Raw genomic sequence first — 20,187 nt, 5'->3', positions numbered from 1 at the left:
AATACGATTGTTATATAACAATATATATTATAAATTATATAAATTCATGTTGCAATATTGGTCGTTCGTGGTGCAAATGACAACAACTTACTAATCGCAAATATTGTATATGAACAGGTGTTTTAGCATTTAGCAACAAACTGTGTATAAAAATATAGTATAGAAAATCCTAGTAATTGATGGTAACATGAATGTTTTGCACATGAAACACGCATAAACCTTAGTATTATTTTATATACAGGAACAAATATAATTAATATATTTATTTTTGTTGTTGAAATTATTTCATTGTCGCAAATGGCGTGTTTATCAATTATTAATTATTAATTACAATGATATAGTAAACGTGTACACGCATAAATTCATTCTTCTATGACTAATAATAAGTCGTTTTAACTTTTATTTTATGATCCAAGATCAGTTTTCCAACTTTTCGCTATCCACGATGCTTTAAGACAACAGCTTTCAATAATTCGGTGTACGATAATAGATTTTTCAATGTTTGGGGGAGGAGAAGACTCCGTTACTTATGTGACACACCGACCAACGCCGGTGAATATGGAGTATCGGATAGCGTTTTAGGAATGAATCCGGACTAGTCGGAACGTGAGAAAACTGCCAGTCTAAAACTTGGCACTCTTTGCAGCCTCACCAGTACAATGTCCGATATCAATGACCCATTTTTTAGCTCAATTAGCATTGAGCTCTTCATTGCATTTCTTGCACACACGCAACCACGTGTTTAGTAAAAATTACTATATAACTATGTATATTAATATTACTATAATTACTTTATAATAATTATACATAAAATTTTTTAAGTTTATTGCTGTCAAGGATTTCAATTTTGGTCTTGAGCGTTCCATATTTTTGAACCGGCTTCTCCGTGTTTCCTAAACAAACGGAATTGCGTAATCCATATTTTATACTTGTTTTTTTATGAATAATTTAATCATATTATTATTTATTATTTCCAAGGGAAATTAGTTGTTTTTTAAGGTTCTGCACGTTGATGCTCATTGCTCAACCTCTTATACGAATTATTCAGCATTTCCACATCTGATACAATAATGATAATAAAATCAACGCTCTTCTTGTCCATCAAAGACAATTAATTATCGTCCAATAATGTATTCGATTTGTTTTTCAAAGTATCTATTTCAGTCAGCATTAGTTTATCGATCATCTAATTACCCACAGGTGTCTGGGTATATAGCTTGATTTTGAAGACATGCTTCGCACTGACGCAACTGACATTTAAATAATAAAAATCCTTTATTTCTTTACTATATATTATTATTATTGTACAATATGGTGTTCAAATATATCACATTTAATACATGTAAACCTTTAATAAAATTGTTTTTTGTTGTTGTGTTTCTAAGAAAAAAGTTTTCTTTTCATTATGAATAAAATAAAATATTATGTTCGAAAACATGTGACATGATTTACAAAATTAAATCTTAACGATTAAGGTTTATTATCCAGGGATAAATCTAAAATTATATACAAGTATTTTTGTAACATCAAGAAGGTTAACATACAATAGAACATAAGATTTGTTCAGTAAAAATAACTATAAAAAAATTAATTTATTATTGTAACGCGAGTCTATTATGTTAAATACCTACCTTTGAAAGTTAAATAAAATACCCATAAATCATTTTTATTTTTTTTTATTTATTCGCTTCGCCTTTAGAAATTGGACAATTGTTAGCTTGAACTTAATTTATAAAATATTATAAATTATAATCGAATAATAATAATATTATTTTCGTTCGGGATTTCTTTCTATGTATTGTGCATCATTTTGGTCAGGGGCATGCTATAGGCAACTCATCGTACCGTTAGGCCATCGCTGATATGAGAGTTCCTTATCAATAATAACTGGCATTATTGCTAACTTCAGCACGTACTGTATTATCAACAACGTCAACCACATAGATTCAAAAAAATGTACAATAACAATATACAATTCGTACTGTGAATTACATTTTACATTCCTTTGTTTTTGCTGATTACGTTTTTCGCCAACATAAGCGGCTGCCGAACTACTAAATCAATATAAAATGGAAAATTTATCTATACCCACGTTAAGAGTTCTATATAAACATTACGTGAACTGGGTCAGTGCACATCCAGAACGGACAACAGATCTGGAAGCTTCAATAAAATGGATATCATACTTTTTAGCCGGTATTTTGTTTATTAGTCGTGTAATCCAATTGTTCACTATAGCTTAGCGCATGATTGCAGGTCGAATCAACAACTCGACATTGCTGTCCGAGCTCATATACTCCATGTCCAACTTCATGATGTTATTCAATGATCAAATCATACTAAGTACTACCAAACCTAACCCTGTAACAGTTAGTGATAAAGGAAAGAAAAAAATATTTAGCTCTGAAAATATCAAGCGGTTTATTACTACCGTGGATTATATCGAAGTGTTCATAGAAGTATCTGCTAAAAAATTATGGGGCAACAAAGGACGATGGATTATAATTGTACTCCTGCAGACTGTAAAGTAATTACCTATTCAATTATTAAGCTTTTCTATTTACCTCTTTATGATTGTAGATTTTCTGTAAATACAGAGTTCTTAGCTGTATAGTTCATGTTGAAATTATTTCATATTTCTACACACATAATTCAATTTAATTTGTACACAAAAAAAGATTAAAGACTCAATCAATTTTATTAATAACATAAATGATAATATACAATTAAAATTAAAACTATACGTTCATAGTTTTCCACATTAATAATATAAGAAAATATTAGATTCATATTAAAAAAAAAAAATTATATATTTATATATATTTCAAACATCAAATGATATGTAAAATATACTTAGAAATTTAAATTTATAAACAAAATTATACATCCTTAGATGCATTGATACATATTTTTTAATTTTATGATTATTTTGATTTTTCACCACCCACACTCATAAATGAAAGATATGTATTCCAAGCTAATGAAACTATTTGTACTGTTAGAACCCTGTATTGTTGTGGAACAATGGAAAAATTAATTATCTGTACAGCTGGCCAAATCTAAAAAAATAAAAAAACAACTGTAGGATAAAATATTTAAAAATAAATTACATTCAACGTATTTACCAAGTAACTAGTAAGCATAACTTTCACATAGTTGTCTTCTAATTTATTTTGAATTTGTGGCCATTCATCGCCACTGAACACTCTGCTCATTATCATTACAGCTCCATTTATAATAGGTGATGCAATCGTTTGGTCAACTAATATTTTTTTAGCTATTATTGGTATAGTGTTTTTAGTTCCTAATCTGTCCAACGATTTATACCACATAGTAAGTGTTGGTCCGACTGCACACCCAATAGATGCATAGCGAACAGTACGTAACCAGTCGATTTCATCGGGTTTACGCTTTTCTACTGCACTCTGAGCCATTAAGTCCCCGAGACCAAACAATATACCTAACATATGTAATGACAATAATAATTATATTTATACACAATTTTACACTGATTACATACCTGTTTGAACGAGATTGGTCCGTATTGGATATGTGTGGCTGTAAAATCTGTACCATTTAAGAAAAGATGCCATTTTTAGTGTTAGTTGTTGATTATGATTTGTATTCTATCAATATGAAGACTGATTACTGTTGGTTTTCACTGCGTTATGTTTGATTTTATCAATTTCTTATTTGATTTCGATTTTAATAGCTTAAATCACCTGTGCAGATCAAAGTTAAACATTAATAGTTTTCCAATTTTTTTTTTGTTACAGTTTTTTTGTTAGTCAATTAAAACGATGTAAAGATAGATATTTAGTAGATTATTACCACATGGTTACCACAAATTTTAATTCAATAACTTGCCTATTAATCAAAATTCAATATTCACGGTTTTGATAATTGTATTCAAAACCGTTCTGATTGCAACTTGTTACTTGTTAGTTGTAACCGGTTGATAAAATTGTTTGTCTTATCTAAAACGTTGTCAGCGCGTACAGAGCGTTCCGAATGATACTAATATACTACCGCTTATAACTAACAACACTGTTCAGTTATGATTATGATTGACATGTCACGTGGGATGTTTATAGATATTATTTTTTAATATTAATGTTGTCTAATTTCGTTTTTGAAATATCCTCAGTTATTTATACATTGGACAATTGTAGGTAGTCATTTTGGTTTTAGGTGTACATCAACTAATGTATCTACCAAATGTTATGACTTATGATTTATGAATATTCTTTTTTACTTTATCTACTCGATAATATATTCGTTCTTACACTCACGCCTAGCATATTCAATTTTTATACACACCTACAACCTACTACATATTATATAAATACATCTTAGCCTGTTTAAATTATTAACAAATAAGGTAATGTTCATAGAAATGTCGTCAATGGTTCAAAATTGACTTGTTATTAGATATCGATATTTATACTTAAGACATATAATTATTGTCATTTGTCTAGTAGTTCATACTATGTTATTTAGTATAATTTAGTATAATTAGTCTCAATATTTAAATATTACATGATAATATTTTTATTGCGCTATCAGCTATAGTCTGCTATTTTTAAATCATTCCGGTCTCCTGTAGAGATCGAACTTAACTGACTTATCCTTTATTATTTTTATTATCTTACCATAGTGTACATTCAAAAGGACACACAACTGGCACGTATCGAGAGTTGCTGGGGTTTAACTCCTCCTCTCAAAAAAAAAAAAAAAAATGTCTACGAAAACTTATTATGTTTATATAATATTATAACTTAATAACTTTTAATTTGTAATTTATATACATTAGTTTACCTCACTCATCTCCGAAATGGTTTTCGACTTTCCGTGTATGTGCCTGCTCGGTAGGCAAATAATTCCGTTTCGGGTAATTCGACTCGTAGTTCGCACAAAAAAACATGCCTAATATTATTTTGTAATTATATTGCCATAGATATAATTGCTATAAATTATTGTTTATTGTTTCGTTGTCAAACATTATTGGAAAGGTCGAAACAATACAGTAATTGTTAGGCAAGATAAACTTAATTAAACCATATTATTATAAAAATATAGAAAAATTAAACACGTCGAAACTGTTCATTATTGTCTCTGTAGGTTGTGACGGTTGTGTAGTACATTATAAATAAAAAATTAATTAATAACTTATGTTTAACAAATATTTCATATTTGTATTCGTTGTACCGTTGATTATAAACGCTAGTATTGTTTTATTAACGCTTTTCGTTACGACTTATTTTACAGATGCATGGCACGTCTGTACCTGTTGCACGTGCACAAGCTCCACATACTCGAATCGCCTCCTATACAACCTTTGGATCGAAAATCTGTGGGGCTCAAATGTAACGACACTGTCGACGGTGTCATAACGCTGCCGTCGGGACGGACCATCCGCAAACTGGACAATGGTAATACAATAAAATACGCCGTTGTCAAATCATATTGTGATTTCTCGTACTCCGTTCGGTTTCGATCCGACTCGGATCGACGTGATCGATGACGCTCTCAATACTAACTGTTTTCCGTTTCCATTTTCAGCCCCTCCGATGAACCGACGCACATGGGAAGCCCCCCCAAGGGCAGACAAGCTCGGCGGCATTCCCGGTAGAACTCTGAGTGACAGACACATCGTGGCGGAGGTACTACGTAGTACAATACATGATTATTGTATTATTATCATCTTTGATCGTTATGAATTTATGATAATCTGGCACAGGCTGGACTCTATTTTCAAAGAGAGGTTTTAGAGTTTAATCTTGTACAAATTTTGATCATTTCCAACTTCAATTATCTGTGTGGGACTATAATAATAATCAGAATTGCGATTTTAATGCACTAAAAATGCATACATACATAATATACTCTTGTGGATTTGAGAATAGGAAATATTCAATAACATGCAACATTATATAAAATTAATTCACAATCGTATTTATGGCTCAAAATATACCAATGAATAATAATAATTTATGTGTTTTATGTTAAAAATATGTTATGAAATAATGGGGTGGGTTCCATGCCTCCATGGGAAAACTTTTAATTATAGATATAAATTACCTATATATTAAGGCCATTTAAAAACAGTTGAGTCTACTATTATAAATCATATTATCTCTTGACGTTATTTTATTTCCATACATGTTTGAAATTAATAATATTGGGAATATTAAAAATAAAATAGTAAAATAATTGTAATAAAAAAAGACTAGTTAATTCGCTTTGCTGTATAAAAGGTGTTGAGTGTAGTAATACTCATTTTCATACCCTGAATTTTTTAGTTTTTTTTTTTTTTAATCATTGTTAATTAGTAAATCAATTTAATTTAAATCTAAAAAAATATTCCAAACTATTTGCGCAATAATAATCAAGGTTTTAAATGTTTTATTATTTATTATTTCAGACAATGTATATAATGAAACCAATAGTTCACTTGGGCAGTATGTGTGTTTTTGGTGAGCAATCATGGAAGCCTTGGTTGATTTCTATAACAATTGAATATATTAGGTAATAGTTGTGTTAACTGATGGACAGTACTTGCAGATATTTGACTTAATCAAAATGTTTCGATTGTAATTTTTATTTTTCTGTGTTTTAGTTTGCAGAGATTAAAGTCTTTAAAAAATCTATCACCTCAACAACGTTTGGTGTTGTCAAAACGATCATTAAATTTGGCCATGTATATTGTGAGATCACCATTCTTCGAGAACTATTCAGAAAAACATATCCGTTTATTCCTACACTGGTTTGTTAACTCTGTGCCGTTGGTTGGTCCACTAATGCGCCCTTTCCTAGAATACATGAAACAATGGCAGGAAACATATTTTTATCTTTGGTCTGTCTAACATGTTATTGGGGACTATGTTATTTGGTTTTACACATTTTTATAAATTAAAAAAAAAACAATATTTAGGGGGTAACTATTAAATTATTGATCTTTTTTTTTTTTTATTGGTTTAATTGTTTTGGTATGCGTTGTTGTACACGGTGATTTTTTTTATATTTATACTACAATATAAATGTTTTGTAGGAAACGCTCAATTACAATGTAATTTATTCATTTAAGTTTTGTAATTATTTACTATTTATATTATATAGGTACCTACTATTTTCATTGACAGGGTTTAAGTGCTTTATATAATATTTTAATTATTTAGTAAAACTAGAAAACAAAATGTATTAATTAAGATAATTTATTGAATTTCTTCACTTAATTAAACGAGGTAAAAGAATAAATCTCTTTATAATTTTATGATGTGATATTTCTAAAAACCAGTTAAACATAAATATTCCAATACTATAATATTGAGTATCATTTTAGTTATTTTAAAGATGTTTTGTTGCAAAGCATAAATTAAAATAAATAGTAAATATATATTTAATTCATGATGAATAGTTATGATGCAGTTTATATAGGTTGGTAGTTTGGTACTATAAGTTATTATAATTATATAATATGGTGAATAAATTAGAAGTTTACTTGGTTTTGATTTCAACTAAGTACTATAAATTTGCCAAGTACATGAATACATAATCCATGCATGTATATAATATATAAAGTAAGACTGATAATTAAATATACTTTGTAAAATATTACATATTTTTTCAGATATTGTGTATAAAAATGAATAATTGAGGGAAGGCAATCTCTCTTGAGTTAAAAAAAATATCAATCATACTCTTTCTAATTATATCCTAATCAATAAGACATTTAAATATTCAGATACACACATATTTTATATTTACATTCCTCTATTAATTTTTTCCCAATTCAAACACTTATTATAAACCACAAACGTATTATGCCAAGTGTAGAGCTCAGTTATTGATTTTTAAAATCCAAGGTTAGGTTCAACCCCTCCACCCAGGTCCCAGGTACACCAAAATATTTTCAAAAATTATTTCTTTTTGACATGACTAAGTAAGAATAATTTGTTATTTAATTTGAAATATTTTTTCCTTTCTAAATATATTTATATATACGTTCATTGTTCATTACTTCTAAAAATTAAAATCTATAACAGATTAAATTACAATGGTAATATTGATGGATAATAGAGCATCAATATAAGAAAAATTTGTCTTAAGAATTTTTTTTTTTAATTAAGTATAATTAAGAACTAACAAGCCGTAATACGTGAGTTAACTTGAGGTTTGTGATTTAGCTATGAGGTTTTATCTAATCTAAACATTCTAAACTATACTATGGACAAATAATAATTAAAAAAAAAAAAAAATAACAACAAATTTTTATTGTGATTGTATTACATTGCTACCATTTGTTCATAATCAAGTTAAACCTATGACCTTGGAATAAAATATGAATTGCAAATTTCAATTTACTCTGTTACATATTTTAACTTTTTTTGTACATGTATATGAGATAAACTTACCGGAATGCTTTCACTGATAATCATAATTCATAATTTTTTAACATTAAAAGGATATTGTACCTACATGTGTTGTAGTGTGTGAATGGCACACAATGTTAGAAAGTTAATATAATTAATGAAGTTGAAGTAAATACAAAATTTTTAGTGAGAAATAAACATTTTTTTTATCGATAAATAACAAAAATTATAGTATTACAACTATTATTAAAGTATTAGATTATTTCTTTTTACAAATCCATGTATAAAGTAACTTAATGAATAAAACAAAGGTAAAAAATTTTTGATTTTTAAATAAACAGAAAATCAAGTTATTTCAACAGCCAATGTAACTTTGTAGTAGTAATGTATGCAGTTAAGTTCTGAAGTTAATTAGAAAATTAACTAAAACTAGTTAATGACCACCTGTGCACAAAAATACATATATATATCTAATTCTATCTACAGTAAATTTATAATGAATATCAGAAAAATACTGACTATTAATTGTATTTGAGCTCAGCTTATATTCTCCCCTAAAAATTTGACTAATATTAACTATAAATAAATGGTCATAAGAATCTGATACATAAATTGGCATGTTATGTATGAGCAAAACAGCACATGCAAGTACTTTATCCTCTTAATAATTCTTAACAATCGTTTAATTTCATAACTGGTCAATTTTTATAAATAAGTTGTTGTAAAAATGATCATAATATACTAATAATGTTTACACATTTTTTTCTTAATACAAGGGTAGTATAACAGTAATAATTTTCTTTCAATCATATGAGATTCATTGCAGTAATGTATCAAAAAAAAAAAAACATATTATAAGAGATATAAAAAATATTTAATGATCTTTGGTGTATAGTAATATTATCAAAAGATAAATTATGTCCACATATTTAATTAAATAAATGCACGCACAATGTTTATAATTAACTTTGTAAAAATTACCTATTTTTGCAAATTTTCTGATTTCTGTTTTGTTTTTACATATGTTGAACATATAATTATTACTTTAGAGAAGATTAAACATTGAAAAGATAATAATCAAAATTTAAGTTGGTTATGGGAAAAATCAGCAACATTATTTTGTTTTATTTGTAAAGTAAACAACTTCTATTCATTTTATAAAATAAAATACAAATTTCATAAAATATACCTACTATAAAAAAAAATAGCAAAAATTATTTCTATTTCCTTTGTATTATTTCCAAATATACAATAGGGAAATAAACTTGAAATGTATCATTAAAGAAATATGTTATATAATATTTTTGAACCTAGGACAAAATGAGCTTTTTTTTTTATTGAATTTAAACAAACAGTTACATATTCTTTTTATTATAATTTTCCATTATCAACAATAATATACTGTTGTTTAGAATTCCAATAAATTTTTTCAGTATTTATTCGTATCATATATTTGGTCTTTGATCTTGACACTTTCTTAAATCACCTTTAGTACTTTTAATTAATTTTACATTAATACATGTGACAAAATTTAATTAATTAATTATAATTAAATCATACATGAATCAATGCTATTAATATTATATTTAATATTATATTCTATGTACAAAACATAACTAAAAAAATATTAAATAGTTAACAGAGTATTTTTTTTTACAATCTAATGGCAAAATTAATATTTGTATAATAATAAATAATAAGTATTATTAGTATGTTTCTTTAAAAAATACAATTAACAACAATTTATTATCAATAATACATTTCCATTAAGAAAATAACAATAGCCTACCATTCATGTAGTAACAGATACTATTGTATTTTAATAAAATTAGTAACATAACAAAATGGAAATAAATAATTTAATTGAAATCAAGTTAAATATTGACTAATATTTTCAACTACATGTTTTATCTGGCTCAATAATAAAATAATTAAACACTTACAATTGTTTAATTGTTCTTTATGCATTATACTAAAAAGTATTTAGTAAAATTGTTTATTCTATTCATTTTATTCAATTTATTGATTCAGATTTTGATTTGATCCATAAAATCTTGATTTAAAACATACTTTCAATGCTCAATGCGTTGATCACTCCTTTGTGTAAATAATAATAGTAATAATAATAATAATAATAATAATAAATTACTGATTTTAATTAAATGCTGTTCAAGTAGATATGTAACTATCAACACATTTCTCTAGTATACATTTGATAAGAGTAGATAATGCCAGTATATAAATTATTATTAAAATTAATGGAGTATTAAGAAAAAAAAATTGTTTCAAATAAAAATATCTGTTTCTATCTACCAATTGTTCCCTCAATATAACAATAAACTTTTTTTCATTAAATAAATATAAATAAACAAACAATTTAAATTAAAAACAACCAATACTCCAAAAATATTAATTGGATCACAACATCTTTTTTTGGCAGAGGAACAGACATAGTACATAGTAGTCCATATATGTCATTGTTGTTTTCATTTTTAAATATTATACATACTATTTGATATTTAAAACTAATCATTCTGTTTATGATACTGATTCTACATAATTGGCTGGGTATAATCCAACTCGACCATCCTTACGTCCCTTGCACCAGCCTTGTTCATCTTCATCTTCTAATTTTTCAAATAACTCTCCTATAAAATAAAATAAAAATGTAATTACAACTAATTTATTTTGATAAATAAATAATCTATTCAATTTGTTCTTGAAATTATTTATTTTTACCTTGTTTAAAACTGAGCTCATCAGCTTCGGCACCCTCATAATCATACAGTGCTTTTACAGGTACACCGGGTTCACCGTTGTCCACAAGCGCACCATCGGGACCAACTCCTTCTTCTTCATCCCATTCCTCCTCCTCAAAAGGGTTTGAGTCCGGTGTTTGGCTGTTTGACGCTCCATTGCTATTCAATTTATAAAAAGTTATTATAAAAACATAAAATAATAATAATCAGGAAAGTAATCACTAACTTAATAAAAATAGAATTATACCAATAACATAAAATGTAAGGTTTCTTAATTGTATCTAATGAAACTACAAATTAAAAGGAATTTCTAAGTACAAAAGGAAAAATGGAACATGTGTAATCGTTCTTACCGATTAACACAGGTATGTAAGGTCCGGTGCACGGCCCCTTCATTAGGAATCTAAATGACACGACATTTAGGTGTCATTTATAAAAAATAATAATTGTTTTGCTTAACTGAAATATATATTTTATAAAGTAACTCACGTTATAGGATGCGATTTTGTTCCATTTGATTTTTCTGTAGATTGCTTATGATCGTCAGTACTATCATCCGATCGTGATAATGTAACAGTTTGCTTTTTGCTATTTACCTTTGGATGAGTTGAATGTAAATCCTAAAAAGATTACAAATAAACAAAAATGTCAATAAATAAAATAAATTAATAAAAAAAAAAGAAGCAAGTTAATATTATTAATAAATATTTAAGTAATATAATATAAGTCTCATACGCTAATAATAATCTAACTAATACATAATAAGTAAACAAAAAATTGAAAAAATGCACACTAACATTTACATGCAAATCTTCTCCGACTGATCGTTGATTGATTAATGTTATTGTTCCAGCAGGTATAGATTCCTTGATTTTTCCCTTGGATATATCCCGGAATTCTTCTATATAATCCTATAGAAGAATAACACGACAACACACATGCACACAAATTAGTTTTTTGACTTAACTACAATTATTATTAAAAATTAAATCAAGGCAAAACCAAAAAGAAATAATATATACATCTAGTAAATAAATCACAAATGGCTTGCTACAGTTAAAATAACCAAGCAATAATACTAATAATTGTTTTGTAATTTTACAAACCTCAAATAAGGGCCAATTCATAGCCATATTGACACCGTGGTTATTTGACCACCATCGTAAATCTTTCTCGTGATCAGCATTATTGATAGTATGATAAAACTCTTCATAAATCTGTGGCAACCTAATTAAAAAAAAAAAAATTTACTTAATTTGGAATCAAATAAATAAATTTATCATATCTTACACGGGGTCTTGAGAAACATTTAGACACTTGTGTATTGTAAACAGGGTATCTTTAAAAAACTGTAATCTTCTAGCTTCTGTTTCTTGGCATCGGTCAAATACAACTGTCATATCTTCCATATATTTTGGATTGTATGCATTTAATTCTTGTAGAGCCATTTCATATTTTTCTTTGGCTTTCTGCACTTCTTCTTTCGATTTAGCTACACGGTCTTGCATTTTTTTCACCTAAATAATTATAAAGTTAGATTTTGAGTTTTAATTAAATATATTAATTAATCGAATAATGAAATATCAATAATTATATTTTTACTTGATCCATAGATAAGGAACTGTCAGCAGATGCATTTCGTTCTTGATTTGTTGCTGATTTTTCTGCTTTACATGCAATATGGTACTCATTTTTTGTTTTGTTAACCTTAGTCAATAGTTTACACCAAGGTTTTTGAGCTTTTTTAAATGATTCTTCCATTTCTTTTCGTTCTTTTATATGCAAAACAGTCTAAAGCAAACAATATAAATTGAATGAGTAAAAGCGCATAAAAATGTACCATCACATTTTATTTTTGTATTAAGTTAATATTACTAATATAATCAAGTAAAAAAACAAATTATGTGTGTGATAAAAATGTACTGATGTGCAAACCTTATGATAGTTGTCTTTTTGCCACGTCTTTACTTGTTGCATTATATCATTACACAAGTCATCTTTAACTCTTATGTGCAAATCACAAAGTCTATCAGCTTCAACTAATACACCCTTCCAAGCTGCTTCTGTCGTTCCATATTCTGGACCTTTTTCAATAATTTCGTTCCATTTCTTTGACCATCCTTTTAAGCTCTTAGAGTATGCCTTTTCAATATCTGATCTTTCTTGTATGAGGGTAATAAGATCATTGCATAACCGATAACCATCTTCGATACGTTTAGTAGTGCGTTTGTGATTGCCGGGTTCCCAAAACGAATCACTACTTGCTATTAACATATTGTCATCACTGTGATGTGACATTTTTACTGATATTTATCTAGACACAAAAATATGCTCAATTAATGCATTATATAAATAACATATGATTCAGAGTACTTGAAACTGATAGCGAGTCATCGTTAGTTACTTCATTATAAAATTAATCATTTCCAAAGAACATACTACACAGTGAGGGATAAACAATTATGCAGCTAATAACCACTTATAATGATAAATTGTATAAATATGACAAATTTAAATCTAAAGTTTTAACGGTGAAGTGTAATTATATTATATTATGTAGATGTTGGGTTCAATGAGAAATTATTAATTTTAAATTTTAAAACGTATCAACATTTATTAACATCTCGCAGTTTTTAAGTGTTACGAGGTTTTTTTTTATTTATTATTTAATTGTTCGTGCTCGAATTTTATTAGTATACTTTTAAAAATGATTAAAAAAAAAAATATGAATACATTAACCGAAGATGCAACCTCTGTAATATAACATAGGTACTACTGTTCGCGATTCGTTGTGTACCTATAAAAAACAACGGTGAGCATAACAACGTATTTAATATAATTGTAACGTGTAACGAACGTCAAACACCTAAAAGGAATCAATAGGTGTTATTCATTATTGATACACGTGTGTTAAAATATTCTTGGCCATCTGACTAGCTAAAGTATCAAATCGTTTTCTCCATATGGTAATACATAAATACATAACACACAATATCATCATCATCATCATAACGAATGATGTCATTTGGCAATTAGACCGTTAATATTATTATGCTATATGGGTACGGTAGCTTTTCTCAGCACGAAATATTATGATGGCATATTCAATTCTATTCATTCATCCCCACCGAGCATAAAAACGATGACGACCGGAGACATTGCGGTAGGACGAACACAATATAATAATAACGATCGTAACTTGACGGTATTGCTGATACGTTTTTAATATAATATTGAACGGCGCAAGAATAATAAGTTTTTATTTATTAATATTTAATACTATTAAATACGATATCAATGTTCACGACCGGACAGACCGGAGGTTACCTACCTACGTCGTGTAATGGATGTTTTCTGGACACTATCACATAATATAATAAATATTACGTACATAAGCGCGTTTATACATATAAAATAGGTAACGAATTGAAATTTGAACGCCTGAGTTTGATTTAAATAAACAAAACGAACATCTATTATGATTTATAACATAAATACATAAATACCCACGAGTGTATCAAAAATAAACCTAATCAAAATGAGATTACGATATCTTAACATAATGTTAGATTAAATTTATAAAATAATTTTACGGCCAACTTGGATATACCGTCAGCATTTTGTTATGCGATACTTCTTTGCGTATGAGTACTCGTAGTGTTGCAATACTAGAACATCATGTTAGTAGTACGCTAAATGTATATTTTACAAACTACGTGACGCCACCTACTACTATAGGCAGTACTTAATAATCATACAATTGTTTATACGATTATTACAATTCACGCTCCTATTTTTTACACAATTGTAAATTCGTGAATAAATTATATTTTTGTTCTAGTAGAAAAGTCATCACCAACCTACATATAGTATTATTAAGTACCTATAGTTATGTAGTACATAGGTGCAATAATAGCTACTTAAATAACGAGTTTATTGAAAATTATATCATTTGTGTATTATTTACTAGAACTAGTCTAAATCAACATAATATAGGTAGAGAACTGGCCAGTAACCAATACTATTATAGCCACTAAGAGGAAGGCATTATTTATATTCCTGTTAATTTGCGTAGGTCAATGTTAAATATTAATGGGATGTTCACAATCATAAACATCAAACTCTTGCAAAAACTGTTATATAATATTGTATATTATATATTACACATAATATACATTAATGTAAATATTGCAGCCGAAATAGGAAACATAGGTTAATGTAAATAAATGTATAAAAAAAAATTCAATGACGACCAAAGACCAACGCTTTTCAATATTTTTTAAAGTATTATATAAACAATGACGCCGTAAAAGTTTATTATCAATAACTATGAGAATAATACACTAAATGATCCTAACTCCATAAAAATCATAATTTAAAAAAATATATGTATCTAATATCTATATTTCATAGTAAGGTACATGTTATTATATAAATTATATATTATAGGAATTATGAAAAATAAAACATTACATTTTGTAACATAACTAAAACTCAATATTTTTTCCCTGTAGAGTTCAGATAAACATCGTTAACTAATAATTCATCGTGAGAAAACAAACATACCGTTGTTAAATATACTACGAAAACTGAAATGGTAACAAACTAACAAAGTATACCGGTAGGTATTATACAATATAATATATAATATATATCTATAACATAATTCATAATAAAATATAAATGATAACGGAAATGTAAACGTAATACGCTAGAATAAACTATACCTCCCATGTAAATGGAGATTTTTGATTTATAATTAATGCTCACCTTTAATAGCAGGATTAAAATACCTATTTTAAAATTCTAAAAGAAAACCTATACCAACATCAAAATTAGGTAAATAGAAATTAAAATAGAAATATAGTTCAAAATATTTAGTTAGTTTATGATAAATTGCAGAATAAAAAAAAAATGAACGTTCCTTGTCTTATTAATGATAAAAAATATTCTAATTCATGCAAAGACTATCATAAAACGTATTAAGAAATATTTTTCTGATTTTAACAAATAAAAATAACATTTCTATGAAAGATAAAACCATTTATTTAAGGAAATCTTAAGACAATAAAAAATTTCACGAAAATAATGTAAATTGTAATTAGATAAGAAGAACTAATATAATAATAATTGTCAACCAAACCAAACCCAATATTAATAATATATATTAATGTGATGTTATATAACAAAACGTACTTTTTGGTTTTCATGATTGCAAAAGTAGGGGGAAAGAAATCGTATTCTTAATGGGGAAACAGAAGTAAAAATAATAATTAGTGATACCTTATAAATTATAATAACCCTAATTGAAATATATTTTGTTAAACAAAATATGTTGTAATATAATAATATATCAGTTATTAACAAAATATTATAAAAAATAAAAAAATTAGAATTTGTAAGAGTAAGTTATTACAAAAACATTAACAACTATTGATTTCAAAAACTAATTACACCTTAAGGGTCTTGGGTTTTGGGACCACCAAAAATAATAGAAAAACAATTTACATATAATTATTTTATGCGATTACTAAATAGTAAAGTTAAATAAATATGAACTAAAAACAAATAAATAGTATTTTCCTAAATAAATGTAATAAATATTAATTAATATTACTGATTAATTAAATAAATGGTTAACTTTATAACATTAGTTTAATTTATTAGAAATTAGATAGTATCAATAGTATTTAGGAAGAATATTATCATATATGATCCTTGGTGGAATGTTGATTAGCTTGCAGCATATTTGGTCCTTGACCCTTTAGGCCACACCCAGTCTAGTGTACATGAAGAGGCCTCTTCTTATATCAATGTATAAAAAAATGTGCAAATACAGATCAATTTATTGATGATATTGCACGTGTAAATGACTATATTGGTACCAAGATACCATTTAATGATAACAATATTCATTTTTTATTTCAATGACTCTGCCTATAACATTTGGACTAAGACACTAAGTCTTCATCAGCAATGGCTAATACAAACAACTAGGGTTAATGTGATATGGCTATTATATATATTTTTTTTTATCAGACTAGAAACTTTAAGTATGGTCTTACACAAGTCAACTATTAATATGGGGATACCCTTTCAATTGGCAAAAGTTTTGTAGGTCTTCTTTTTTACACACCAGTGTTGACCTTATTGATTGTTTTCAAAAACATACACATAATAACAATTATTTAAATTTTAAATATAATAGAAATAAAACTAATATTATATACATAGTTAATGTTACAGTAAGTTATTAACTAATTATAAAGAAATTATAACTGTAAAATTCCCAAATTAATTTATTTGGAACTTACTTTAAAACAGTTAATAAAATTGAATCAATTAAAAAATTTTGTTTAATCTTTAATCATTTTATTTAATATTCAAGCAATGTATTAATTATCATAATTATATGGGAAATTAATCATAATAGATTCATAAATCATAAATATAAATACAATTAATTTTAGTTATATAATATTTTGTATAAACAATATAATATTTTCTGGATACTAAGTAATAAATTATATATAATTTTTAATATTTAAATTCAATATAAATTATGTTTACCTACATGTTAACTACCTATAATTTTTGTTTGAAAGAGAATAATTATCAAAATTGTATATTATTAACGCTAATCCAGGATAGTCTCAACAATAATTAAATATTGTATAAGTGTTATCAGGTTGTTTTTTATTCCAATAAAATTCAAAAATAGTTTATTAAGTATATAATATGATAGATCACACTAAACACAATAGTATAAAAAACGGGTATTTTAATGAATAATATTTAAATACAAATATTAAATGATTATTATTTATTAATATACTATTTATAAATAATGCAACACACACGCTCTTCTTTATACATTCCTACTTAGTCATACTTCAATTATTTGCTCATTGTACACCTGTGTACACATTCCAATGTAATTAAAGTTTTTGGAGATTTTGAAGTAAGTATCTAACTAGCATTCACAAAAAAGATATAATTTAAAAGGTTAAGTTGCTAGAATACATATAAGAACATTAGGTACCTATCTACTTCATATTAACATCAATTTAGCTAAATCAAGTCCAAATACTTAATTTAATGGATGAGTAATGTATCTCAAATTAAATGGTTAAATCATATTACATTCTAAGTAAAAAAGTAAACATTATTTTCAAAAATAAATCTTAACCACAATAACACACTTATACAGTATCAATGAAATAAAAACTTATATATAATTATGAAGATAATGAATTAAATGTAGTTGAAACACAAACAATTTGTTTTTATATTCTAATTGAACTACTGGATAGTGTTCTTTTAACACGTCCAGGCATATTGTTGACTTACTAAATGGAACAACAGTGCAAAAAGAATAGTGTATACATATATAAATTAAAAAATATATTCATAATTAAACAAGTAATCCAATTTTTGACATAGTTAAATTGACTAAAATATACCAATTCTCAACTGGGCAGTAAGTAATATTGTATTTCTATTTTCTATATAGATTTTCTACACTAAGTAATATTTAACATGCCAAATTGAAATTTTTTTTTGTTCAATTGTTTAATTAGTACCTCATTGGGATTAGGTAAAAAGTTAAAGTGACAAGGATGACCAAAAATAAACTAATCTTTTAATTATAATTTTAACTATTCAATATTTACATTATTTATGCGGTATTTTACTTATTATGATTCTATAAATGCACTAACAATTTTCTATACAATTTACTTAATCCAAATTTGTCACAGATCGATGTGAAATGTATGCATAAATTAAAAAATAAAATCTCAGGTATTTTTTATGGATGGTAAACTTTTAGTTAATAGTAACAAATATTATTTCGTACTTATTCTCTTTCCAACCAATATTAACAATTAGATAGTACTACCTTATAAGTTTTAAGCCAATTTTCCATATTATAAACGATTTATAAGTTTTCCGCTCATAAATCAGTTACCAAATATTTTTTATAATACATCGTTATCGTTTTGTCGGGTCACGTAATAATAAAAAAAAAAAACCACTATACCTACATATAACTACAGCCAATATTAATAGAAGCGTGTTCGCAATGTTCGCATACAAGATTTTGGACGGAAATCGTGTCTCTACTCTCATTTATAAATTACACAGTAGCGAATATTGTGTTAGATAGATACACCTATCGAAATACACACGTAGCTGGTTTACGGGTAGCAGATAATTTTTTATAAGATTATCATTATTACCTGGTGCGCAAAGCGTCGTTGAACGTTGACCGTGTCGGCTTTGCTGATGGTCCGATTGTCCAGCGTCAGGGATCCGGGACGGTCGATTGGGAATTATGATATTTTACTTGGAAACAACAACAGCTTTTAGTACGACAATAAAACGGTCATAAAAATATTTGACGTTCCGATACTCTTCTTTATCAAACCGTTATCAATATTATTGACATGGCACAGGTGTGGGGTACCTCCTCACGTCGTCGCGGCATATCATGTTATTTTATGGCATTGTTATTAACATTAAAAACATAACTGTAATTTTTAACACATTCTTATTTTTTTTCACTATCAAAAACTGAAAAAAAACGACACCCAACACGCTCGGCGTAACGAGGAAAAAAACTGTCGACAGTTATAATTAATAATTATTACAATATACCAGTAAAATAATACAGAATTCGAGGTACGAAGCACGACGACGGACGGACCGACTGTGGTGACGCCGAGTAGTGCCGAAACTGAACGAACGGACGGGACGGCGGTCGGGCGGCGGCGGCGGCTGGATGATGATGCGTGGACACGTTCGCGAGGTACGGAGGTATTTTTTAAAACATTTTTATTTCCTTCATTCCTTCCTCTGCCGGCCGACTTGATTCCGACGTCTTTGCCAATCGCGCGCGCCATCTACCGACGGATTTTTGAAAATGTGAATTACGCGGCATACGCTTTACCAACGACTGTATATAATTCACGGCTATAGATACTATATAGTATCTATGTCCGTGATTTTAGCATAGATAGGTAATATTATTCTGGACAGGTGTCTCGATATATATA

General features: G+C 27.1%; 3 protein-coding genes across 6 annotated transcripts; 1 reads left to right on the top strand and 2 right to left on the bottom strand.

Annotated features, from left to right (window-relative positions):
* Positions 1–1,945: 1,945 nt before the first annotated feature.
* LOC113560994 (peroxisomal membrane protein PEX16) lies at positions 1,946–7,160 on the top strand. The gene is made up of 6 exons (XM_026967155.1): positions 1,946–2,196; positions 2,257–2,527; positions 5,269–5,432; positions 5,563–5,663; positions 6,425–6,528; positions 6,620–7,160. Exons 1-6 carry the CDS (start codon positions 2,070–2,072, stop codon positions 6,864–6,866), a joined length of 1,014 nt encoding a protein of 337 aa, XP_026822956.1. The 5' UTR covers positions 1,946–2,069; the 3' UTR covers positions 6,867–7,160.
* Positions 2,875–3,945, bottom strand: LOC113560995 (mpv17-like protein 2). Of its 2 annotated transcripts, XM_026967156.1 has the most exons (4): positions 3,832–3,945; positions 3,521–3,722; positions 3,126–3,460; positions 2,917–3,059 (listed from the first exon to the last, which is right to left on the bottom strand). In XM_026967156.1, exons 2-4 carry the CDS (start codon positions 3,591–3,593, stop codon positions 2,925–2,927), a joined length of 543 nt encoding a protein of 180 aa, XP_026822957.1. In that variant the 5' UTR covers positions 3,594–3,722; positions 3,832–3,945; the 3' UTR covers positions 2,917–2,924. The 2 variants fall into 2 exon arrangements, with proteins under 2 accessions (XP_026822958.1, XP_026822957.1); XM_026967157.1 differs by lacking the exon at positions 3,832–3,945 and having other exon boundaries at positions 2,875–3,059; positions 3,521–3,825.
* A 3,134-nt stretch (positions 7,161–10,294) lies between the features above and the next one.
* Positions 10,295–19,882, bottom strand: LOC113550341 (protein kinase C and casein kinase substrate in neurons protein 1). Of its 3 annotated transcripts, XM_026952093.1 has the most exons (9): positions 19,372–19,881; positions 13,067–13,445; positions 12,734–12,922; positions 12,422–12,648; positions 12,238–12,358; positions 11,929–12,042; positions 11,621–11,751; positions 11,112–11,290; positions 10,297–11,020 (listed from the first exon to the last, which is right to left on the bottom strand). In XM_026952093.1, exons 2-9 carry the CDS (start codon positions 13,427–13,429, stop codon positions 10,911–10,913), a joined length of 1,434 nt encoding a protein of 477 aa, XP_026807894.1. In that variant the 5' UTR covers positions 13,430–13,445; positions 19,372–19,881; the 3' UTR covers positions 10,297–10,910. The 3 variants fall into 3 exon arrangements, with proteins under 3 accessions (XP_026807896.1, XP_026807895.1, XP_026807894.1); XM_026952095.1 differs by lacking the exon at positions 11,929–12,042 and having other exon boundaries at positions 10,295–11,020; positions 19,372–19,882; XM_026952094.1 differs by lacking the exon at positions 19,372–19,881 and having other exon boundaries at positions 10,296–11,020; positions 13,067–13,429.
* Between the last annotated feature and the right edge of the window lie 305 nt (positions 19,883–20,187).

This window comes from Rhopalosiphum maidis, chromosome 4 (genome assembly GCF_003676215.2).
Source record: "Rhopalosiphum maidis isolate BTI-1 chromosome 4, ASM367621v3, whole genome shotgun sequence".
NCBI lineage: Eukaryota > Metazoa > Arthropoda > Insecta > Hemiptera > Aphididae > Rhopalosiphum > Rhopalosiphum maidis.
The sequence above is the reverse complement of the archived record's forward strand: the minus strand, read 5'-3'. Positions and strand labels throughout refer to the sequence as shown.